Genomic DNA, 26,259 nt, shown 5'->3' with positions numbered 1-26,259 from the left:
CCCAGAGGGTCTCCAGCCGTCCACCCTGGTCGCCAATATCAGCTTGCAGGGATGTGTAGTTTTCCTTAACCTCGAGAGCTACCCCCCCGCCCCTTTTCTCTACACGATCCCTCCTGTACAGGGTATAGCCATCTATCCCCGTGGTCCAGTCATGGGTGGAGTCCCACCAGGTCTCCGTTATCCCTATGACATCGTATTAACATATTTGTTAATATGATGTACTATAGGGAAGAAAAATGTGTTTTATTTTAAACAAATGGAAATATATTTAATAAGGTGTGCACATCATCTTTGATAATAGCAAAAAAATTAAATTAATTTATTCACAAAATTGTTGTCCATTTTCTTTTCCTTTCCTTCCTATAGCTTTTCTACTACCTCAAAAGAACATACATTAGCCTTATTGTTAGTTATTATCTGCTGACAGTGCAGAAGTTGCAATTTATGTCATTAAAATAACATTTTTTTTAAAGCAATATATTTTTGCTCTGATTAAATAGAATCTCTACCAAAAAAATGTAAAGGATCATTGTGTAATGCAGAAAAGATAAAGGAACAAGTACATAACCAAGAGAAGAAATGCATCTAATTTGAATTACAATTTAGCATCTACATGAATTGCAATGAATGGATCTTCAGCCTGGTTGCTAATTTGGAAATTAGCAACTCCATCAGCACCAATGTGCACTTGTATTCCAGTACAGTGGTTCCCTTCCTTTTGCCCAGAAATAACATCACAGTAAGTTCCAGCAGGAAGGCCAGTGTTCAAATTGATATTCATGTACCTATTAAAAAAAAGATTTAAATGTAATGAATGAGTTTTTCAGGCATCAGAACATATAGTTCATTTTTAATAAAGAGCTTTGACTGTTATTCTAGACTTCAGCCCTTGGGATAGCGTGACAATGCAAGAGATTTGGATTATATTACTTCATTTGGTGTTTCACCCTTGGTGGCAGCTAAAAGCTTCCTGAATCTGCACTGATAAATCTACTCAAAAACAGTGTGATCAGTGTCATAGCAAGGGTGGGGAGGGGAGTGGGGCGACTGCCCTGGGCACCGAAGCAAAGGGACACCAACAGGCATTGCCCAGCCAGAGATGGGTGTGGGACAGAGCCATGAGCAGCTTGTTTGGGTGGGTGTGGGGACAGGGGAAGGGCAGCTTCTGCCACTGCATATACTTCCCAGGCAAGCATGGGGAGGCATGTGCCTCCTGGATCTGTGCATGGGGCAAGGGCAGGCTGCAGCCGTGGGCTTTGCCCCAGGCGCCAAACTTCATTGCTATGGCACTGAGTATGATAATTACTAATGCAAAGGGATCAGACAGTGTCACAGGAACATCACATAGCCCCATCTTGCAGAACATTTAAATGTTTTGATTGCTCAACATGAGTGAAGGTGAGATTACACATTACAATTAGCTCATGTTAAGGGCATTTAAAACTTGAACATTTGCAAGTTCAACATCATTAATGAGTGCTAAGTGCCCTCTAGACATCTTAAAACTTTGCTACTTGAGGTGAGGGTTATCTTTGAACTGTTCTAGGCAGCTCAATTTTGCTTAACTTCTAATGGTCCACAGAGGTGAAAGAACCAATTTGTGATCTGCCAATATCCCAGAAGGCACTGTTCCCAGGTGGACTAGCTGTCTTCCTGGGCATGATGCCCCCCTTCTGACCTCCGTAACAGCCCAGACAGTGGAGTGGCAGGCTGGTGAGTGAGGGAAGCAGGGAGCTGCAGGGCGGCTCAATGGGATCATGTAGGAGAAGTAGGAGAGGAAAGAAGTGGGATGGGGAACTGCCTGGCTGCAGGGGGAGCTGGTGGGACATGTGCATGCATCCCCCAGAGCCCCAGGACACATTCCCCCGAGCACATACATACCCCATTTCCAGACTTCCCTTTGGCCACCAAGCAGCAGACAGTGCGAGGGTCACTGTCCCTGAGTGCACAGGGCTGTTCAGAGTTTAGGAACATGCAGGAAGCTCCCCTATTGCCACACAAGGGGCAATAGTGGAGAATGTATGTGCATGCACCTCTGGCTGCCACCACCACTAGCAACAGCAATGGAGGTACTCCCTGCATGCTCCCAGGCTCTGTGGCACCCATCCCAATCAGGATAGGCTTCCCATTGCTGCTGCTGCCTCCTCTACCCCAGGACTAGGGACAGACATTCAAAAAGCCTGAGCCTGAACTGATTCAATCTTTGCAGTTTAGTCTAACCTGGCTAGGCTGAATCACTTTGTAAGTGCACAGACATCCCAGAAATGAAGGTACATACCTGCAGTGGTTCAGTCTAGAAGCCAGGGGACACTAGAGCAGCCCCCCTTCCCTTCCAGAGAGCTGAGCTGAGGCGGTGTGGCCAGGCCCCAGCAGGATTAGAGAGAGGTTTCCCCCCTTTCCATGATAACAGAGCATTTATCAGCTCTGTTGTCAACATTTATCACCCCATTAGAAAACAAACAGCCTCTATCCTTAGTTCTTTTCTTAAACAAAGAAGGAACAGAAGAACATTACCAGCTGAGCTTTGATTAGCTCCAAAAAGCCCTAAGCCAACATTGCTGTTTGCCACAGCATGAACTGGACCATAGCCAGCATGTGACCTGCTAGCTAATGCTGAAGTATCTGTGTAAAGCAGAGGAGACGGGGGGGGATCCCTGCTTAGCAGAGAATAGGGAGGGGAGGGGAGAAGCAAAAGGAAACCAGGCACACATTGTTGTGCCTGCAAGTCTCTGCCAGAACTGCAGCCAGTGAGCAGAGGGGAGGGGCCAGCTGTGCTGTGGAGCAGAGAGCCCTGCTGAGCCCAGAGAGCATGCTGGGATTCTGGGGGACTCTGGTTTATCTTAAACAAGCAAGGGGTCTGGGACAGACATTGCATAAACCAGTTTGAGACAAATCAGTTAAGTCTGATACTACATTCAACCAGGTTTATTTCAAACCAGTTTTAGCCATTTTCAAACTGATTTATGTGCACTGAATATCTGTTCTGCTACAGGTTTAAATCAGTTTCTAATCACTCAAACCAGTTTATGTGTAATGTCTGTACCTAGCCCAGGTGTGCTCAGGGATAGCCTTATAGAAAATTGCACATTGGGTAAACTTGCATTTTGGCACTTCCCTAAGTTGGTATTGCTACTACAGGCAGAGGTAGAAGCAGGCTGACAAGGGCATGGTGCAGACAGGTAGACACCACTGCTGCTGTGCAGGAACAAGACAGGCAGACTGGAGCAGGTACCACCCCACCCATACATGCCTGGCTGGGCTCCTCCTGAGCAGTGGATGGAGGCTGGGGGCAGGTTGGGTGGGGTACCACTCCTGCCTGGGGGTGGGGATTGTCCACTGTGGGGCAAGGCAGGAGGATAGAGCTCTGTTGTGAACGTGGGAAGCTCACACGTGTGTGTGTGTGTGTGTGTGTGTGTGTGTGTGTGTGTGTGTGTGTGTGTGCACGTGCGCTTGTAGCACCCCCTGACAATGGGCCCCTGAGCAGTTGTCCATGTCATCCACCCATAAGGTCTCTGGGTGTGCTGCTCAGTCTCCAAAGGCAAATTGGGATGGGTGTGTGTGAGCGCGTGGGGGGAGGGGGGAAGTGGTGCTTGTGTGTGTGCATACTGTGTGTGCGCACGTGTGTGTGTGCGTGTGTGCATTGTGCATGTGCGTGTTGTGTATGCCGCCACTAGAGAACTGAACAGAACAGGCACAGAGCAGCTTGTCAGCTCCTATCCAGACCCCTAGTGGTAGGTCAGAGCTGTGTAAGTTAGACGGTTTTAACCCTGAGCAAGCAGTTGCTTGCAGCGCACACTAATTTTAACAAGAACCTAACATTCCTTAAGGTTAGCATGTGCTGCCTGTAATGTGTAAGCATGCCCTAAGGCAGGGAGTTCCCCATCTACTCATCACAAGATAGTTGTACTTAGTTCCTGAAAATACATCCTGATCACAGGTATACTTTACACTTAAAGCCCAAAGGAATTGTACATCTATGAATTTATGTATGAGGGCAGATTTAGGTCCACAGAAATAACAGAAACAACTTGAACAGAGCAGCTCATGACATTTACTAGCTGTGATAATTCACTCTGATATGCACTTCACACTTTTACGGTTTAGATCCTCATTATCTTCTTTACTTTTGCCTTTTCCAATAATAAACCAATTATTAACACTCAAATTCTGTTATCTAATATTAATACTAAATAATCTCTTTGAATCACCTCTTCTGAAATTTCAGACCAGTTCTCTTCTGTCAAAGTAGTGACTTTAAGACTTCTCCTTAAGGACTGTTTTCCCAGGCCTGTTTCTGCACTTCCAACAAAAAAAAGCTAAGAACAACACAGAGCTTATCACAGCCTAGAGTCCTAATGGTACTCTAGTAGGGTCTTTGTGATCTCTGTCCAGAGAGGCAGAAGGCCTTATTGGGGGGTGGTGGGAAGGAGGGAGAGGGAATGATCCAGCCTACTTAGGCAGGTATGTATTTAATTGAAGTGTTTTAAGTTGACACACAACAGTTATAATTATTTGTTGAATGGCACAGACCAATGCAAAGGCTGTCTCCATGTTATTCCCCTAAAGCAGAGTTGGGCAGTTTACATGGGCTGGATCTGGCCTGAGGAACAACTGGATCCAATGTGAAGAGCCAGGACTTTGGCAGCATTCAGTGGCAGGGGAGCTTCTGGAGTGCCATGGTGGGGTGAAGTGGCGGTGACAGGAAGCTTCCCCGTGCCACATCAGGGAAAAGCAGCAGCAGTGAACACTTCTGCCACGCAGGACGGGGGAGACTGGGTAGCAATGCCTGGGTGCTAGTTCCTGCCCATCTCTGACCTGATCTAAGTCATTCCAGCACAAGTTCAGGAAAGGTTGCTAATCGCTTTTCTGAAGAAATCCAGTCTGGGAATCTTGACCCACCCCAGACCTTTACAGCAAACCTGACCCAAGCTCAGGACTCTCTCCTCCCACTAACCTTTCCAGCATCAGCTGTATAACTCTCAGGCCTCTGACAATATTATTTTTATTATTGCGCACTATAAGCAATATTGAACACTATAAGCAGGTTCATGTGAACAGCTTCCTGCCTGGAGGGTGACAAAATATCCACAAAGGCACACCCTCTAGCCAGGGGGCAATAGGGATCTGCTCTTTAGCTCTCCCCACCCCTACAGGAGCCTTTCAGTGAGCCAGACAAATTTAATGATAGGCTTGCCTGATCAACTGCTCCTGCAATGGCAACAGCTGATTGAGGAAAGCACCCTTTAAAGTTTCTGGCCCATATGAAGCCTGGGACCAGGGAGTACTGGTGGAATGGGTGCCCCCTGGTTCTGGGACACTTGCATGCCCATCAGAGTTCCCAGCACGCAGACAGCCCAGGGTCACAGACTGCCACTGGATGCTGGATTCTCCAGTCCCCCTGCATGGTCCTGCCAGGTCTGGGGCTACCTGTGAGAAATGCTTACAGGATGGCTTTTAAAGCTCCCTTCTCACAGGCAGCCTAAGACCCAGTAAGATCAGACAGGGAGCGTGTCACTGCTAAGTGAAAAATTAGAGAGCCAGCTAGTCTCCCTCCATCCCTCCCTCTTGTGGAGGGGGGTGGGAATGAGATCAGCGGACTGTGGGTCTCTCAGACATTACTGCAACTGCCAAGACAACAACATTTTCACAGAACCCCAAAGATGACCTGCCATTTTGCAGAGGATCTGACATTTTTTTCCTCTAACAAACTGCTTCAACAAATCTCTGACCAGTCATGTAACTCTCACACAGATTGCAAGAAATGCAATGCCTGTCACAGCTCTCAGTCAGTTTATTTTATGACCTATCCCTACATCCATCTATGTCAGACCTTCCCATTATTTCAACCCTGATCATGCAGAAGTTCTCTTTTACACCAGGTAAGAATCATGAGTGGCCCCATTACAATGTTGTAGTAGATACTATTGGATGGTTCTAATGGCCAGGGGATAACCTTGCTTCTCAACCACTTCACCTCATCTACTTACCAGTCATCATTATTGAAGACAATGAATCCTTTATTTCCACGTCCAAAGGCCACTTGATTGCTATTATTGTCCCACCAGTTCGAGAAAGGCTGGCCATCAACCACATTTCGGAAAATAACCATGTTCCTGAAAAAGAAATGTGTGAGCTTGACCATCATTAAAATATCCCCATCCCCACTTCCACCATCTGGTAAAAAACATAACGGAAACTATATCACCTGTAATTTAATTTCTCTTTACTGTGTCCTACCGTATTTGGCGCCATCTGTGTTCACAGACCCAGCCATTTCCACAAGTGGTATCTGGATTAACTGTAACAGGTTTGGTTGTTCCGTCCTCAAAGCTTGGTGGTCCCACCCAATCATTAATATCCTTTTGTTAAACATAAAAATAGAACACTGAATTAATCTGCTGGGGATGGTGGGTGGCAGCTAGAAAGGGTGGTAAGGCCAGCTGTAACATTCAGAATAAAATTCATTCCCATACACAGAGGAAATGCAAGGCTCAACAATCACTCAAGTTCTAATCCTGTCCTAAGGCCTTTCATGGAATGTAAGTGGGGTGTAGGTCCTGTACTGTCCCTCCACACAGGGGTCCATTTTATTCTACTCGATTTATTTCCAAACGATAGAAACCTACCTTTCCATTCTGGAAATCTCTGGGCCACCAAAAACTTGACATCACACGTGTAAATCCATAAGGATGGGCAAGCATGAAGCCCGTTGCCATTTTATATTGTCTGAAGTGAAAAATAAAAAAAATGAAATGAGAATAAGGAATAGGAAGCAAAGAAAAGAAAGATAGGTTCGCACAGATGACCTTTACCTGGGATCCCAGAAAGTTAAAACAGAGGCTCCACCTGCACCATGTCCTCTCTGGTTGTCATGATTATCCACAAAGACAAGTGCTTTATCAGAAGGCATAAGTCCCCAGCCTTCTCCCCAGTTCCTAAGCAAACAATGGAAGAGTTAGATCCTTTGAAAATAATCATTTATGCAAGCTGTAATGTACTGATTAGAGTAAAAGATTTTTTTTTTTTTACCTTAAATAAGCCATCTTTTCTCCATTCCATTTCCGTATGACTGTCCCCAGTTTTGCACTATATTTGAATTCAGTCACTCGGCCATTTCCAAAGTACTCGCTGCTTTTGATTGGTTCTCCACCTAAGTCAATTACCTGGTTGAATTAAGACATCCATTACCATGTTCCAGTTTACTCTTAAAGAGTTGCACACTAAATATTTCAAAACAAGGTAAGAGAGATAGAACATAGATTATTTGATACTAAACATTTATTTCTGCTACCTAAAGCAACCAAAATTCAATCCAATAATGCCAATAAGCACCTTTTTCATTTCATATGTCCTGGACTTTGAGTGTGATATGGCCGAGTGCTTTAAAATTTAAACAATTACTTTTGCTATTGATAATTATTAGTTCTTGCTTGTAAAAAATAGAAAAGGAAGAAAAAAATCTGCTCTTGAAACTTGAAAAATGCACTTACTATTTGCTCAGGGGCAAAAGAAAACAAAATTGTTTTTATGCTCTTTCTGTTTGCTCCTCAGAATAAAATCCCATAGCCATGTGCATATTTAAACCATGAATATTTCTCTAAATATTCTGAAAGAATCTTCAGTCTTCAAATTCTAATTATCCTATATCAACATCCTAATGTGAATGTTTGATTTTTAACTCCCCATATCCACACGGAATATCTTTTTTTCTGATTCTCCAATTCCTTGCACTTTGTGCGATCACTGGTGCCAGTTCAGAGTGACTACACAAGTATTTTTAGGCAGAAAACCCAGGGGCTTCCACACTTACTTGATTTCAGAACAGAAGAACTAATTTGTATGGCCAAACTGATGATCAGGTAAAACTGGAGATCTGAACACTTACCCCTAAAACCTTGCATCAATTCAGATAAGATTTTGTTCTGAAAACAGTGTTCAGCACCTTATGCTTTGCAAGTTTGAGTCCGCACCTTATTTATATTTATGTAGAAGAACCCATTTCTCTTCATATTGAACTTTAGAAAATTAGCTTACCTCCTGATAAATAAAAGGTTTTGATCCTGAAGAAAACCATTGAGTATTTAGATTTTTCAGTTTGTCTAAAAATGCCTTCATGTCCCCAGGCCACATATGTTTGGAGGCATCAATTCTGAAGCCTGCTACACCAATATCAATAAGGTAGTTCATGTATTCAGCAATTTTCGAGCGCACATAGTCTTTCTCCAGAGCAAGATCAAGAAGACTAACCAAGCGGCAGTCACGGACCTGTTTTAAAAAGCCTAGACATTAGGGCTGTTTTAAATATTTGCTAAAGTGTTACTCATTCATATTATTACACAGAAATCTGTCATTATATCCATAAATTCAAAAATATTTTATTGTACATGCGAAATCCACAAGATAAAACCATTTGGAATAGAATTCCCTGAAAGTCAAAACTCTGAAACATACACTGTAATGTATTGTTCTTTTAGTTTAGGGCAGAAAATACAAAAATGTCAGCACCTTTTCTCATTGCTCTTCAGTGCGGACAGAGACAGGAAAGGGATGTTTGATTGTATTCTTTTACCTTTTTGGAAGCCCCCTCTACATGTTACACTTAGTCAATCCTTAACTTGCAGGCCAGCTACACAGTCAACCAATTAATGGTGTGATAAAACAAGTAATACCCTGCAAATTATTCCACAAAAACATGTAATAACTTTCTGGCTTGTTCTAATCATGCTATTAATTGAACAAGTAGCCAAGTGTGCCCCTGTGGCTAGGAGCCCCATCAACTGAGGAGCTCCCAGCCACAGGGAGTACTACCTCCTGCCAGCCCTGCAGCTGACAAAGCTTGCAGTGGCAGCAGTGTTCCCAGTGCTGCCCCTGCTGTGAGTCTTACCAGCTACAGGTCTGGCAGCAGGGAGAATACTGCCACCACGGCAAGCCTCATCAGCTGTGGGGCTTGTAACACGGGCAGCATCTTTGGCTGAGAAGCTCGCAGCAGGGGCTATATTATTAGCTGTAGGGCTTGCAGAGGAGGGAACACTGCCACCACTGCAAGCCTTGTAAGGTGTGGGCCTTGTAGTGAGGAGAATGCTACCACTACTGCAAGCCCCACATGGCCTCTGAGAGCCAAGCTCTGTGCCCAGAGCCTCACATGTATCAGCATCCCTGCACTGAAAAATGGTGGCAGGGTGCTTTGAACTAAAGCTCATCGAACGAGCTTTGAGGTGCCCTTCCACCATTTTTCAGTGTGGGGATGCTGATACACATGACACCAAAATCTGCTGCAGCATGGTAGTTACCACACTCCAGCAGACTTGATTAATCAATTAGAGTGCATCAGAGCAGACTCTCTGCATGTGTATAGGAGCCCTTCATTTCCATGATCAGAAGAGAGGATCAGTAGGTTTTGGAGATAGCTACAGCCCCATTTGAGAGAGAGACATATGGCTTGGGGAAGCAGTAAGAAGTGGGGGGACTTCCCTGGGTGTGAGTCGGGGATGGGAGGCAGGATTTTGGTTTTCTTTTTACTAAGGTATTGAATGTGGGTGGGGGAGTGAGACTGGGTTGGGAAAGTGGGAAATGCCCTCTTTGGTCAGAGGCAGGGGAAGAGAAAGGAGTGGACTGCATCTGAATTTTGTGCACTTTAGAGAGGAAGTTTGCTTTGTTGTACCCTCTTATTTTAATATGGTAGTCTGTTCCTTTTTGCCCCATCTTTGTCTTTAATTGTAAACCACCCTGAGGCTTTTTGGGAAGGGCAACATATACATTTAATAAAAAATACATATAAATAACTAAATGTAACTACCATGAAAATTTAGGAAGAGGAGCTCCACTGTGTAATTTGGAAAAGATTATGTGAAAAGACTGCTAAAACTTGGGCTATAGAAAATGTTATTATCACCAGAAATCAAAGATTTTGGCTATAGACCTTACACATCCAATAACGCAAGAAAAAGTGTGATTCACTGACTCACTGGCAACACCACCTGCAGCACTCTTCACTTCTGCTATCAATAGTTATTGCCATCTACATTTGCTCTGCTTAGCTTATGATCACTAACTGCAATCAGGACCCTGGAATTTATTCAATAACATGTTTGTTTATATGCCTAGCTTAAGTATATGAAAAAAAATGACTGTCTTCTATCTTCATACATTTAGAATTATGGAAAAAAACTTAATGTATCCTCCACAGCTAAAGGCAATAAAGAAGGGGCACAAAGTACAAACAGATAAGGCAACAACACTTTTCTTTAAACAATCAATATGCGTTTGTACCTGATAAGGATCATTGTAATTTTCAATTTCTCCACTTCCAGTTTTACATTTGCCATCATTAAAATCCCAGCCTGAAAATGGCACAGCAGGAAAATCTTCAGTCTGTGCATTGAAGTAGCTTCCACAAGTACCTCCATTGCCAGAGCCAGCACCAGCTCCGCACATGTGGTTGACTACAGCATCCACATAAATATGAACCTAAACAGCAATGCTTGCATTTTAGTTTGCTTTATATAGGGTACTGAAATGACAACCTGAACCATTCCCCCATTAATAGTCCCTCATATTTTTCAACTCCTTTGAAAACTCCTTTTCTACTCCTTTCAGGTAGAGATAGAGGAATGGGGCAGGCAACTCCTCTCACCTTAAAGTAATTATTTCTTGCCATATTTAATTTTAAATTGGAGGAACTTAAAGGCACTTACTCCAACATTGTTGCATCTGGTCACCATGTTTCGAAATTCATCCTCATTACCAGATCGTGTGCACAGCTTGTAGCTGACTGGTTGGTATCTTTCCCACCAGGGTCTCCAAGGGTTAGTAATTATAATATTTTCACTTGGAGGAGATATCTGTGAATGAAATTATGCCACTTGATAAGTTATTAATTGCTTGTTTGCTCACTTACAGAAGTGGTGCTCAGTGCTTCACAACACATAAATAGCACAAATACATATGTATCACACCCATTTTACTCTTGCTTTCCTTAAGCGTGAGATCAGTATCCAGACAAATCTCTGTTTTACCATCATAGCACCTGATCCAGAAGGTGCTCAGGATCCTCAATGCAAATTAGACTCAGAAGAATTTAAAGAAGCTGGCTTCCTCTCAAAAGGTATCCAAGGCTGTATGGGACTGCTTTCCTATGGCAAATATATACTAGAAGGCTGAAAAAAATTAAAATATTATTTTTAAAATTGGGATGATAATGGGATTACACCCTGATAAAAATGAGTATTTATGCAGCTGGCTGAAGAAATAATGCATGTGAGACAACAGTAAATAAAGACTTTAAAAAAAATAAAATTGTAGTAAATAAAATTACTACAGGGGTCATTCAAATTCAGCAATATGTAGCAGAAAATATTTACTTTTGTGGATAACCCACAACAAAGTTAAGTAAAATTTAAGATTTCAAAATGTTATTTATCAGCATCTACTACTACTTCTATTGCTCATTTCAACATACATTCAACTTCCTGCATGCCCTTTGTAAGCTGGATATTTTGATCTTAAATTTCTGCCAACCATGAAGCAAGTTTACTTCATACTAATGTAAGGCTACATACCTGAACTCCACCGAATCCATTAGGTGCTAAATAGCGTTCACATTCAAGAGCGATATCAGCCCAGCGCCATTCAAATAGGTGGACAATAGAAGTCCTCCCAGGCTTTGTATGTGGATTGTACTGTGCCCAGCAAAGTCCCACAGCTGCAAGCACAAGAAGGATCTTCATAGTGATCTCAGGAGGAGCTGTGCTCTGCTCTCTAGATATTTATAGACCTGCAAGAGGGCACAGTTCACATTGCAGCTTGCATATTTCACACAACTGGTTATTTTTCCATGTTGTTGTTTAATTGGCCAGCTGTCATTTCTTCTAGTTTATTTGTATTGCTCAGGCTGAAGATATCACATATTTTCACAAAGACATACATTTTAATGATAACTGTTACACAAATTGGAGCTCTCTATTGCAATTGTGTTTTAGTAACAGTAGGCACAGACAGAAGTGACAATTTTCACTTGATCTGGCCCCTGACATCTCTCTACAGCCATGACCATACAGAAGTGCATGGCTGCAGAGCACTTTAAAAGGACCCGATTCAAAAAAATCTGAAGGGCCCAATCCCACGAAAATTATAACCATGCTCCAAAATGGAACACTCTCAGTAACTAGCATCTGTGCCACCTTCCAGCCCCAGCACTCTTTTCAGAATGGGAGAGAGGAAAAGGAGCAGAGGGCATTTGGTCTGGGTTTTTTTCAGCCAATGTTAGAGGATGGGGCAAGTGGATTGGAGCCTCTGAGATGGGTTTAATCCACCCACCCCGCCCTCCAGCACCAGCTGGGGAACCCCCAGAACAAGTTCCCTCTGCACCGTTTCCCCTCTTCCATTTTTAAAACGGGCCGAGGAGGGGGGGGGGGGCTAGGAGAGACTGGCTGTAGGCTTGCAGCCAGCAGCTGGATTCCCCAGCCCCTGGGACCCAGCAGCAAAGTTCTGTTGGGTCCTGGGGATAGTTATAACTCATTATGTTTCTTGCAAAGCGCCATGAGTTACAATGGAAAGCTGCTCGTCTGTCTGCACCTAGTGGAAACAGATTTTTCAGAGGTCTTTGGGAAAGTGTGTGACTGTATACACTAGTTCATTTGCAACCTCAACCTGTGCAAAGCATAGGGCTGGATTATGTCCTAAATTCAGCGTTTCCCACAGAAGATTTATCCTGGTTCAAAATCAGAAATATGAATTAGAATATGCCTAGCTACACTTCAGCCTTAGAGGATATGAGGAATCATTAATATTCCAGTTTTGTCTCTCTCCATGACAGATTATGCCAGTGAAAATGCAAACTGCACTGCCCCAGGGAAGCACTGGGGATATCTTGCATCCTTAAAAATGTTTTACGAGTAACTTGAAGAAATTGCTTTATTATTTGGTAGCATTGAATGCCGCAAAATTGATATTGGGTATAGGCTATAGACCTTAAATTCATTATTATTTTTTCCTTATTTATGAGGTAAGAATAATTTGTTAGAACCAAAAGAAAGAGTTCAAAGTGACTTTGGTAAATATTGACTACCTAGCTGATATCTTCCTGACATATAAAGGGAACTATGAATTCAAAGAATTCAAGGACAAAAGGGTTCCTTTTGATCACCTTGTCTGATCATCTGCATAACACAGACCACATAATTCCATCCAGAACCTCTGCTGTAATCCCATACTTTGTGTTTGAAAAAAGATGTCACTTTTCAGAAAGAGAGCCAGTTTTATCCTAAGTGGAAAGAACAAAGAACAATAAAGGAAGTAGCAGTGCATATCAGCTGCAGTTATACTGCAGAGACAGCTGTCATATAATTCATGAATCTCAGAGACAAATTTTAAGTCTTCCTTGCAAAAAATTAGGGCTGAAGTGGTGCAAGTAATAAGACTGACAGCCCAGAGGTTGAAAGTAAAATGCCATAGCAGGAGCACTCATGGCATAGCCTGTCAGATTCCAATGAAACTGAGAATTCTGCTAAATACCTTGTCACAAGGAAACAAAAAAGGAAAGAACTGCAAAAAAATAGGCATTACGAATAGAAATATGTTATAAGATACAGTCTCTGGTAAAATCCTAGCAAAGATAAGATTTTACCTCAGAATAAGCAAGGGAAGAAGGCACTGAGGTCTGTATCTCAGTGAGGGGGCTGAAGATGAAACCTATCATCTTCAGCCCCCTCATTGAAATACAGACCTCAGTGCCTTTTTTCTAATGAACTATTACAGGCAGCTGTCTCCCACTGCCACACAGAATAATAAAACTACATAAACTCAATATTGATAGGACATAGATAGCTGAGTTAGTCTAAAGTCAGGTGGAAGGCAGGGTAGAGATGTACCTTGTAGACTAACTGAATTAAAGATGCTTTCATGAGCAAGAACTCACTTCATCAGATGCTATGGAAAGGACATGCACAGAGCAGGCATTTCACACTACGCAATTATCCAGTATGGTGGTTGTATTATAAGATTAAAAGTGATGTAAACTTCAAGTATTTTCTTGGCCAATGTAGAAGATTTTGCTGTAAGCTATTACCTTATCCTTGTCATCTAGAAGACAGGATAGAGGTGCATCTTATAGACTAGGAATGTCAAATTCATCTGGTCCTGCAGGCCAGATAAGCATCCCTGAACTAGTCTGTGGGCCAGACTGAGGCCAAGCCCCTGTGGAGTTCCTGTGGCACAGGGCCAGTTGATTCACCGCATGCAGTGCCAAAGCCAGCCCATGTGCCATGGGCACAGTGAGCCCCAGGACCAATGGATCCTGGATCCCACCCTCACCTCCCATGCAATGTGTTGGGTCAGGACCAATCCAGTGACCCACAGGCCAGATCACATAGCTCCATGAGCTGGATCCAGCCATGGGCCATATTTTGACATCCCTGTTATAGAGAAACTGATTCAGAGATGAATAAACTTTCATGAGCAAAAGCTTACTTCATCAGATGCGATCAAGTGAGCTCTTGCTTACAAAAGTTTATGCATCTCTCTGATTCTGTTAGTCTATAAATTGCACCTCTACCCTGCCTTCTGCCTGACTTCAGACTAACATGGCTAATTACCGTTTAGTGTTGTACCAACACCTAATCGCAAGCCTCTATTCTGGATAATTGGCTGGTTGTTCCAGATGCTACTATACTTTTCACTGGTTTATAAAACTCATGTAAATTATGCAAGGTTAAAAGTACTGTATGGCCAGGCCTTTAGGCTGAATTGAGATTTCTATAAAATTACTGAACAGTTGCTGCCTCACCCTGGAGACATTTCTCTATTTGTCTTTAGGCTCCCTAGAGATCTGGCACTGTACTTCTGTGCCCACCCTAATCTGCTCATCTCAAAGCCATTGCATACCTAAACATGACTGAGATCCAAACGTAAGGCAGAAGAATGCTTAAGTCGCCTCACTGGCACAGTCTAGTAGGCATTCCCTAAGCATAGCTGGCAGAGACAGGTTTAGGGTCCTCACAAAATGATGTCATGGTCATTTTCTTTTAATGGTGAGGGTACTGTACTGTGTACTGTCTCCCCTACATTTTATATAACAGCCTTGTGGTTAGAACATTTTCCCAATAAGTGGTTGATCCAGGTTCCATTCTTTCCTCAGCTTGAGGGGAGACCTACAACTTGGACAATTTTGATTGGATTATGGTTATGCTCCCTGATGAGGCCTAGACAGAAAAGTGATACTTTAGTGCTAGTAAAGGAAAGTCAAGCAAAGAAAGAGAGGAGCTGATTGATTATCATATTGCCTGTCATATTGTGAAAGAGTAACAGGATACAACATCTGAGATAGTCTGTACTTGCATTCACTTATGCATGGGTACACGAACATAAAATTTGGTGTGTGTGTACACACACACACACACACACACACACACACCTCTATCTATCTATCTAACGGCTCAGTCCATCTGTCTGTCTGAAATGCTCTTGGAGGGCATGGCTCCCTGTGGGGTGTGGCTCCAGCCAGTGCTTCATCAAGAATGCCCATCAAGAATGAAGGGCAGGACGGGTGGGGACAGAGCACTGCCACTCACCACCCTGTGCTGCTGCCACTTCTTGGGGGAGAGGTAGTGCAGGGCCATTCACAGAGTGAGGGGAAGGGGTGGTGCAGGGCCGGACACAGAATGGGTAGTGGGGGATATGGGGCTGGACATCAGCAGGGGATGTGGTCGAATGAAGAGCAACAGCAGCACGGAGTGGTGGGTGGCAGCAGTGGCCATGTGCAAGGTTCTGTGCCCCCACCCCCTGCTTCTGGGAGGTAGCAGCAGAGGTGATGGGTGGCGGCGCTCCATCCCCACCCACCACCCCAGTCATTCTTGACGGACAATTCACACGTGTGTGTGTGTGTTTCCTTTGCTTTATGCTGTACACGTTCCTGGAAAATGGTGCATAAGCCAAATTCACATGTAGGGAATCCACTTTACAATGTAACAAATAGGGATACATTCCAAGACCTTGACTGTACTGACCCCCAGACCCATTTCTACAACTTTTACAAGACAATTTTGGTACTCACCAACATGGTACACACAAGCACAGGGCACTATCATAATAGGGATGGCAACTACAGAAATACATGTTGCAGACAACGAAAGAGGAACACAGATCCACACAGAAGACTATATTTTGGTGCGTATCACTCCCACAGTGCACCACACAAAGCAGCTGACTATGGGCTTCCACCACACTGATTGCATAAGAGTAAATTTACCTCACATATTGTAAAAGCTCTGTTATCTGGCATCCCCTGGGAATGGGGGATGCCAGATAACAAAATATGCCAGTTAATTGAGTGGCCTGAAAAGGCATCCTTGCCTGTTTGGGCTGCTGCTCCTCCCGTTGTATCCAGGGGGAGGCAGGCCCCCCCGCAGCCTGTTATGCCCCTGGGCCATGGGGGCTCGGCAGTGCAGGCTGCTTTGCCCCGGGACACGGAGGGTCAGAGAAACCAGAAGTGCCACAATGGGCACTTTCGGTTTTACTTTACCTTACAAGCCGGCATGCTGGTTAACACAGCATGCCGGCTTGTAAGGTGCCGGTTACCGGAGCTTTTACTTTATAATGAATTTTTGGTATAAAAAGGGTTATCGCATCAGAGAAAATTCACACATACAGAACCCTCATAATGCAAGGGAAACCTGTGTGTGTGTGTGTGTGTGTGTGTATACACACACACACACCCCTACAAAGAGAGAGACAGAGAGAGAGAGAGATTTCTAACACAAATATTATCTATATTAATAAAAGGGCGTGCGTGCGTGCATGCGAGTGCCATAGCTCCAAGACCATGATACTTAGAAACCTGAAACTTTGCATGCATACTAAGGGGGCCCTGGGGGCATGCACCTGGGTGCTATTTTTTTTATTTGGCTTTTTTTCTTTTTGATCTATACTACATAACCCCCTGTGACAGGTCAGCCCCAGGAAGTAGAACAAATTTGCATGTGCAAAACATTCTTTAGCAAAGCTCAAAGCTCCTGGCCAAGTTTAACCGGTACAGCAGGAGAAGGCTCTGCATTTAGGAGTATTGCCCTAAGGGCTGTGGTTGGCACTGGTTAACAGGACCTGGGAGTACCTGCAGGTGGAGTGAAGGCTTAAAGAAGGTCCAGGGAGAAAACTCTACTGGGCCTTCTCAGGGACTGATTAGGGGGTTGTGAGAGGCATTCCCTATAAGGCAAGCTACAAGAAGCAAACTTGGCAAAATTTGACTTGCAAAAGCTGCAGCCAGAGCAGCTGAGACTCCAGAGCAGCAAGTTGCAAGACGAGAAACAAACAGAGCAGCAATGGCTGCATCCAGAGCAACTGAAACTCCTGCACAGCAATTTGCAAACAGAGCAGCAATGGCTGCAGTCAGGAACTGGCCTTGGAGGGAAAAAGAAAACTCTGCATTCTTCTACAATCCAGCCTTGAATTACGGTTCTAACCCATTAGTTGCAATTGGCTAAATGGCGACTTCTTGCAGCCACTTCCTTGCAATGAGATGGAAAGGAGAAGCTCCAGGGATATGCTGCAACAGTGGCAAGGTTCAACTGCCCCAAATGAATGATCCTCCTGAGCCCCTTCATACATTGTTGACATGCAGCACTCCAGATGCACATCATTTCCAAAGCAACATTACAAGATATAACTCATGCTTCCAAATGACACCTTTTGACACTACAAAAGACATCAGAGAATATGGCTACATGCCCACATTTAAAGTGCAGGGCCAGGTTTATCATTGGATTAGCAGTCTGATGCCACCCCCAAATGAAGAGCCCAAATTCCTGCAGATCTACTTTATGGGTGACAATACAAAGCAGGCTGAACAGCGTTGCAACAATGTATTTCAAACCAACCTGCAGATGGTGTTGCAGTTGCAAGACATGCTTCACAAGGAAAACAACTATGTTCACAGTTTCAAGTATACCATGGAGAAGATGACTCCAGAGTATAATGTTGTCATTCATGCAGACGAAACTCCAGCTGGTGAGCATGAGTGGCACTTCAATGCACCCACAACATCAGAAGTGGCTGTCATTCTGGCTGGTGAACAACATGGCAATTGAGACATTGTGTTGCAACGCAGGAACAAACTCACTCCAGAGAATTGCTGAGACACACCGATCATATGATGCACTTCAGTATCCCCTAATTTTCTGGCAGAGTGATGATAGCTACCATTTGAACTGTGACAAACATACCCAACATACTCAAAAGATTTCTGCCATGGACTTTTATGCCTGCAGGACGATGCTGCAAGCTAGAAGTTTCAATCACATCTTGCTATCCAAAGTTCTCTTCCACCAGTTTCTGTGGACATGTATGCCAAAATTGAAGCAGAAAGGTTGAGATTCATTGGAATGAACCAAGAGAAACTCAGAGTTGAAAACTATGTTCACGTCAGGGATGCCATGAACAACGACGGAGATGCTGCCAATGTTGGCCAGTTGGTCATCTTGCCTTCCAGTTTCACAGGTGGGCCTTGCTACATGCATCAGCGCACTCAGGATGCCATGACGTGTGTGAAACTAAGGCTGCGCTGATCTCATTACCTTCACCTGCAACCCAGCTTGGGTGGAAGTGGCTAATGAATTGATGCCAGGCCAAAAACCACAGGATCGGCATGATTTGCTGGCAAGAGTATTCCGACAAAAAGTGAAGGCATTAATGAATCTCATCAACAAGGAAAAGATAAGGCACAGGGACAATCACTCAAGTTGTTGGCCTCAACCTGTGAAGCCCATGCTTTTGTTATGGCCAACTCTATGTTGGTTGTTCCAGAGTTGGCAATGGCAAAAACCTTTTCATCTTGGCACAAGTGTCAAACACTGTCATAAACCGGGATAGAAAAATGTGATGTGAAATCCTCAGTGCTATGCTAAAGTCTTATAAAGTAAATAAATAATTCTACCTCACAATTCAGTTGTTTAATACATTCAAATGTTCAACTTTTATAGGTTTTTGGTATGACCAAAAGCTCACAGTGTCAAGCTGTATCACACAAGTAAAATAGGGTACAAAACTAAACACATACACACAGCTTTTTATTAGAGGGAAATAAGATAGAATGAAAATATTTTATTTATAAAACTAAAATTTGATTACTGCAACCCACGTGAAGCCGGGTACTTTGGCTAGTGTTCTAATACAGTAAAAGCTGTGTTAACTGGCATTCTACTATTCAGAATACTCTGTTAACTGGAATTTCCATCAGGCTGGCCAGACGTCGTGGGAAAGCTTGCACATGGCCACCGCTGCCACCCACCACCCTGTGTTGTCACCGCTCCGTGTGCAGCTGCTGCCAACCATTTCCCCGCCTCCCCCCGCCACCCCACCCCCCGCTCCACAGGGGTTTTCAAAAAGGTTGAAAACCCCTTCCTCAGATAACCAGAATTTTTAGATACCCAGCACCCCCCTTACCCTGCTCATGCTAGTTAACACAGCTTTTACTGTAATATCATTGAGTTTGCAACTAAAAGCCCTTAAGAGTTAGAATTGGAAAATATCAGAACTAATTTCCTCTTCATTGTTTGGTGCGAAGCCTCAAACTTTGTTTATTCCATGATATTCAAACCCTATTCTGAAGATAAAATTTTTAACTTTGTGGGAGTTTCTATGGTGCATTTGAAACATTAAGTAATTAACCTTTACAAAACTCCTTGTAAAATGTGGCAATTGCTGCTATCTCCATTTTACAAATTAGAACTCAGGTACAGAGATTTTTAAATTGAGATTTTAAATAGTGTTCAAAGTCAAGAGCAATATCACCCCAACACAATTCAAATAGGTGGACAATAGAAATCCTCCCAGGCTTTGTATGTGGATTATATTGTGCCCAGCAAAGTCCCACTGCTGCAAGCACAAGAAGGACCGACCTACTACCATCTTTTTGGATGGCTAATCTGGGACAACAATTTCAGAATATTCATATAGCACTGTATGTGTTCAAAGTACAGTTCCTACTGACGTAAGCAGTGGTTGTGAGTGTTCATCACATTTGCAAATTGATGGTAAGGTCTCAAGCCATGTACCCAGAATATGAGCAACATACAATCAGCCACCAGCTGGGAAAAGTTTGCTTTATGTGTCTTACCCAACATCATATAGACACTCCATGGCTGAAGCAGGTATAGAATCCAGTTCTCCAAGGCTGCATTCAGTTACCTTAACCAAAAGACTCTCCGCTTTTCTTCTGTCAATCTCTCCACACCTTTCAACTTTTCTAGCAAATGAAATAGCTCTGACAGATAATAATCTTCTCTGTTCTATAACCCTGATTTATCCACACAGATGGTCCAAGGAGACAAGGCCCCCCCAAGGGAAAAATGTATGTGACCATGATTCAGTTCTTTACTCTTCCTTTTGTCACTAAAGGAAAACACTGAGCCTGGAATACAGCAGCACAATCTCAAGGTAAGGATGCAGAGAAGGATTGCAAACAGTCAGCAGCCAATGTGTTAATCTTACCTTTGGCACACCCTATGAGGATCTTTAAGCCATCATTGTCTGCCACAGCAATCCTAGCACGATTGTGGGCATGGCCAAAAAAGTCACATGGATGTCATGATCTGGACTGCTGAGAAGGCCTTCTGGACTACCCTGGCATGATTACTGTGCTGGCCAACAGTGCCAGTCTGCAGTGAAAGTGCTCCCTTTCGTCAGGTCAAGGAGTTTCTGCTCATTTCAGACATGCAAGTTGAAAGTGTTGGATCATGGTGAGTGTCATTTCAATGTCATATGTCCTTCCCATTAGGGCTTGTAGCAATAGCTCCTGGTTAGTGGAGTCAATCAGGTCCAGATCAACCAAGGCAACCATGCAGGCAGATGGAATTGCAGGATAGGCACCTCTCTGCCCAAGCAGACAGCAAGAAGCCACCTGCTCCTTGCATGACTCACTCAAGTTCACTAGATACTCATCAGATTCAGTGGTCATTTATACATGTGCTGCAGGAGTGTGTGTGGAGGGGGCGGGGGGTGGGGAGTGGGTGGCGATGGAGATACCAAACTTCCCTAAGTAGCCTATTCCACTGTTGCTCTTAGGCAGTGATTCAAACTGGAGTTAGCGAGGGAATACGAATGCTTTTTGGAGGTGGGGCTTCAAAGAACAGTCATATCATCTCTCTGTTGTTTTCATGTAAGAATCACAAAGGTTGCTAGCAGTGGCATTTTTGAGTGAATACTTATGCTACTGGGGTCATGTGCATCCACCTCTGAGTGGAAACTTTGTGTTATGCACCATACAAGCACAAATGACAGATTCAGAATATCCTTGTGAAAGGGTTTCTAGAAATCCATTCTCAGAGAAATGAGTAACTCAATCCAGAATAACCCAATCAGTCCATGTTGGCATCTAAGGGGTTTCAGGCCATTTCCTAGGGGACTTCAATTCACACACAATAAAAATCCTAGGAGAAAAGCTGGCTTTTCCTAACCCGAAGCTTTTACAGAAAAGCAAGGGATGATTAGGCCAAGGAGAATGCACTTTATCTCATGCACTGAACCTAGGAAACTCTAAAGAGTCTAGAACCTACAAACTGCAAGACATGCAGCACTACACCTCAGGTAAGTACCAAGGGGCCCTTTGGGCATCAGAATGGGGGGGCACCAAAGGCACCATTTGGAGGGCTCAAGTGCCTCTATACTAATGCTAGGAGCATGGGGAACAAGCAGGAAGAACTCACACTTCTGCTTGCAGATAATAACTTCAAATTAGTGGGGCTAATAGAAACCTGGTGGGACTCTACCCATGACTGGGCAGTACACATTGAAGGCTATAGGTTGTACAGAAGGGACAGAGTAGGGAAGAAAGGAGGGGGGGTTGCTCTCTATGTAAAGGAGCATTATACATCTACCCTAATCCAAATGGGAGCAGAGGAGAAGAAAATTGATGCATTGTGGGTTAGGATACATGGAGGTGGTGGGGAAAGGGACTTGGTGGTGGGGGTCTGCTACAGACCACCACACCAGGAGGAAAAGCTAGACTTGGAATTCTTGAGGCAGCTCTCAAGAGGCCGTACAGTCTAGGGATGTGGTTGTCATGAGGGACCTAAACTACCCTGACATCTGCTGGGAGAAGCAGTCAGCCAAATCCAACCATTCACATAGGTTCTTACCCTGCATGCAGGACCTTCACCTAATGCAAGAGGTATACGGTCCCACTAGAGGGAATGCCTTACTGGACTTGACGTTGGCTATGGGGGAGGACCTGGTAGGGGAGCTGCAGATTCATGGTCACCTTGGGGACAGTGACCACCAACGAATTGAATTCACCATACAGCATAGGGTGGATAAGATAACTAGTAGGATGGAAGTGATTGACTTTAGGAAGGCTAACTTCAGTGTGCTTAGGAATCTAGTCAATAACGCACTGCAGGATAAGAGTATTGGTGAGATGGGAGTCCAGGCAGGGTGATTGTTCCTAAAGGAAATGATCCTTCGGGCGCAGAGGGAGACTATCCCAGTATGAGGGAAAAGGGGGAAAGGAGCCAAAAAACTTCCTTGGCAAACAGGGAAATCCAGGGGACCCTAAGGGCAAAAAAGAAGGCATACAGACAGTGGAAGCAGGGGGAAGTTATCAAGGAGGAGTTTACCTACTTGGCCCGTACTTGCAGGGAGGCAGTTAGAAAAGCCAAAGCAACTAGAGCTGAGGCTAGCAACACAAATTAAAGACAACAAAAACTCTTTTTTTAGGTATGCAGGGAGTAAAAGGAAGGTGCAGGGCAACATAGGACCCCTACTGAACAAGGAAGAGCAATTTAGTGACAGAGATGGGGGACAAGGCTGAGCTATTCAATGAGTTTTTTGCCTCACTGTTCCTGAACAGGACTCAAGATAAGCCTCCTAATGGGTTCTTAGATGGGCATCAGAGGGGCACCAGCCCACCAACTGTCAATGCTGACTTGGTGCAGAGTCACTTGGACGGATTGGATGTGTTCAGAGCAGCAGGCCCGGATGAGCTGCATCCGAGAGTACTGAAGGAATTGGCCAGTGTCATAGCAGAACCACTGGCACAGCTGTTTGAGAGCTCGTGGAGCTCAAGTCAGGTCCCGGAGGACTGGAAAAGGGCCAATGTGGTCCCTATTTTCAAGAAGGAGGATCCAAGTAATTATAGGCCAGTCAGTCTCACCTCCATCTTTGGAAAGGTCTTTGAAAAAATTATGAAGGATAATATTTGTGGGAGTCCAGCAAGCAAAATAGTGCAGCAGGAACACCAGCATGGATTCGTAGCAGGTAGATCATGCCTGATCAATCTGGTTTTGTTTTATGACAGGGTCACAAAATGCTTAGACACAGGAGTAGAGGTGGATGTCATTTTCTTGGTCTTTAGCAAGGCCTTGGATACAGTATCTCATCCTTTTCTCATAAAAAAATTAAGAGGCTGTGATGTAGATGTTTACACGGTCCAGTGGGTGGCAAATTGACTTAGTGGTAATTCCCAGAGAGTGGTAGTAGACGGGTCAGTATTGACCTGGAAGGATGTGGATAGTGAGGTCCCGCAGGTTTCGGTCCTTGGACCTGTACTCTTCAATATCTTCATCAGTGACTTGGATGTGGGTGTGAAGTGTACTCTGTCCAAGTTTTTGGACTATACTAAATTGTGGGGTGAAGTGCACACTCCGGAGGGTAGGGAATGATAGCAGGCAGACCTGGACAGGTTAGAAGAGTGGGCAGGACACAATAGGATGCAGTACAACAAGGTCAAATGCAGAATGCTGCACCTAGGGTGCAAAAATATCCAGCACATCTACTGGCTGGGAAGTGACCTCTCAGCAGCACAGAAGTGGAAAGGGATCTTGGAGTCATAGTAGACTCCAAGATGAACACAAGTCATCAACGTGACAAAATCATCAGCAAAGCTAACTGCATTTTATCGTGCATTAGCAGAAGCATGACAAATAGATCAAAGGAGGTGATACTTCTCTTATATGCGTCATTGGTCAGACCACAGCTGGAGTACTGCATCCAGTTTTGGGTGCTGTCCTTCAAGAAGGATGTTGATAGACTCGAGAGGGTCCAGAGGAGGGCCACTCATATGGTTAGGGGCTTACAGGACAAACCCTATGAGGAGAAAGTGAGGGATCTGGACCTCTTCAGCCTCCACAAGAGAAGGCTGAGAGGTGACAGCTATCCATGTCATCACCTTATGCCACTTCCATGATGCTGTGAAAATGCTCCCTCAGTTACCTTTCTACCAGTCAGCAGGAGACAAGTTACCTGGAAGGTTGTATTCAGCAGTTTGATACTGCAAAAAGCAGGTTGGGACCATGAAGAACCATGCTCAGAGTTCCTTTTCTACCTCACATCCATGGCAGAAAAGAGCATGTGCACATTGGTCAGGCGTCCTTTACATTCAACTTAAACCAGATACACAGAAAGAAATACAAACCCAGAGAACTTTACAGACATTGAATTTTAGGTTAGACTTAAAAAAAAAAAAATTAGAAAAGAGGAGGACTTGGACTCTTATGAAAACTGTCCCTTTGACAATTCAATAATTTTGATAATTTAACAACTTACCTTGTATGCGAGTGGCAGAAAGTGTGTGTTTTTATAAATATATAATGATCAGGACTGAAAATATTTGTGATTTTTGGCGGAGATATGAATTTCTCTCTCCTCATCTTTTTTTAAAGAGATTATTTCTAACAAGGTCCATCTAGTCTGATTTATTCCATCTGAGGAATGACTAGACATTCTCTCTCTCGGGAGGGAAAAACAGCAAGACAGGCTGACAGAAAAAAGATTTTTATTCAGAGGAATGATCAAGAGAGACAGCTTAGCCCAGGGGTGCTCAGCCCCCAGCTGGCCTGTGGAACCATCATTCAGCAAACAGGGCCCCCAAGGGTCCAGAAATTCGGCAGCAGGGAAGCACTAGCAGTGTTCTGGACCTGTGGGGAGCCCCATAGGCTAGATGACATGGCCCTCTGTGCCATATCTAGCCGACACGTGGCTGGACTCAAGCATAAGAGTATTGCAGGGTCCACAGTCTGACCCTATGCACTGACTCGGTGGGACCAGAAGGTTGGGTTCTGCATTATACCCAGAAACTTGAACTTGATTTGCACTTGGGAGGCTGGTAATCCTGTCATTAGGCTGCTAATTGGTCCCTTCTCAGCTGCACTTAGTCAGCATTGCCTGAAAGGAAGGAATATTTCATTAAAAGCTTTGCAGGGGTAGAGGGGCATTGGGGGGGGGGATGGTGAATCACTCTGCCCTGAGCATTCACAGCACAGGGCCCCAGGTCCCTTAGTGCTTAAGAGGTTTCTGGTCTGGACAGACCAGTCAGCTCCCTTTTCCCTCCCCTCCCATCCTGAACTACAGCCCAGGTGCCAGACTCCTGTCCTTGGGAAGTTAGGAGCCTCTCTCCCATTCTATGGGAATATAAATCTTCCTAATTCACACCTCCCTGCCCTATCTTTCAGGGCCATGCTCAGGTCCTGAGAGAAGCAGAGCCTTCTTCCAGCTAGCCAGAACAGTGATGCTGAGATGGTAACCTCCACCCCCGCCAAACTCATGGAAAGGCACTAAAAGAATTTATTGAGCTCTGCAGGCAAGGTGTAAAAAACAGGTACAAATATGGGTGCTTGGTGCCCCTCCCACTTGGCAGCGCCACAGGCCCAGGTACAGAGATGATATGGAGGTCAGGGACAGGAGATAACATGCAGTTATCTATGAGAATCACTACAGTACTGGGAGTACAGTACAGCAGGAACAAGAAAACGCCCCCCTTGCCAAACTACCCCTCTCCCTCAGTCCTTCCCTTCCAGTCCAAGGCACTAATATGATGGCAAGAGTCCTAAATTATTTCAGCTGATCTGGGCCTGCTTTCACAGTGACTCCCAAGTTGTGTACCTGGAAAGACTTGCAAGTGCTACTTTTCCACCCTGCCCTTTATCTGATCTCTGGGGAAAGTGCATGGGTGCTGAGTGATTTTGAGTCTTACAGTGCAGACTGTCACTGTACCGACTCCCTCAGGGCAATACCCACCACTGCTCCTGCAATCACAGCCCGATTCTGGTCCCAGGTAGCACCTCCCCCCACCCCCCAAAGCAACCCCCAACACCCCTCCTGAAATCGCAGCCCCATCCCAGTCCTGGATGACCTGCCCACACTAACTCAACCTCTGAAAGCAAAGCAACCCCCACACCATTCCCAACTCCTTGCAGAGTATAGTAAAAGAACAGTGCTGGAAAGCCAAGCGCAGCACATGGCAGGACCCTTCATAGACATCCAAGGTCTGGGGAGGCT

General features: G+C 44.4%; 1 protein-coding gene across 3 annotated transcripts in view; it reads right to left on the bottom strand.

Moving 5' to 3' along the window:
* Nucleotides 1-333: 333 nt before the first annotated feature.
* LOC102375731 (pancreatic alpha-amylase) overlaps nucleotides 334-26,259 on the bottom strand; it is a 34,902-nt gene continuing 8,976 nt past the window's right edge. Inside the window, exons 1-11 of one of the 3 annotated variants that reach the window (XM_006032158.3) lie at nucleotides 13,145-13,213; nucleotides 11,559-11,773; nucleotides 10,695-10,841; nucleotides 10,270-10,467; nucleotides 8,035-8,265; nucleotides 7,030-7,163; nucleotides 6,813-6,935; nucleotides 6,627-6,726; nucleotides 6,238-6,359; nucleotides 5,988-6,113; nucleotides 334-785 (exon numbers count right to left, since the gene is read on the bottom strand). In XM_006032158.3, the coding sequence (XP_006032220.1) occupies nucleotides 596-785; nucleotides 5,988-6,113; nucleotides 6,238-6,359; nucleotides 6,627-6,726; nucleotides 6,813-6,935; nucleotides 7,030-7,163; nucleotides 8,035-8,265; nucleotides 10,270-10,467; nucleotides 10,695-10,841; nucleotides 11,559-11,726 (1,539 nt within the window). In that variant the 5' untranslated portion in view covers nucleotides 11,727-11,773; nucleotides 13,145-13,213 and the 3' untranslated portion in view covers nucleotides 334-595. Of the gene's footprint in view, nucleotides 786-5,987; nucleotides 6,114-6,237; nucleotides 6,360-6,626; nucleotides 6,727-6,812; nucleotides 6,936-7,029; nucleotides 7,164-8,034; nucleotides 8,266-10,269; nucleotides 10,468-10,694; nucleotides 10,842-11,015; nucleotides 11,092-11,558; nucleotides 11,774-13,144; nucleotides 13,214-26,259 lie in introns of those variants that run through there. The other 2 variants (XM_006032157.3, XM_025213830.1) reach the window with 2 other exon arrangements.

This window comes from Alligator sinensis, unplaced genomic scaffold, assembly GCF_000455745.1.
Source record: "Alligator sinensis unplaced genomic scaffold, ASM45574v1 scaffold329_1, whole genome shotgun sequence".
In the NCBI taxonomy this organism is placed as follows: domain Eukaryota; kingdom Metazoa; phylum Chordata; order Crocodylia; family Alligatoridae; genus Alligator; species Alligator sinensis.
Note: the sequence above shows the minus strand (reverse complement) of the source record. Positions and strands in the feature narration are given on the sequence as shown.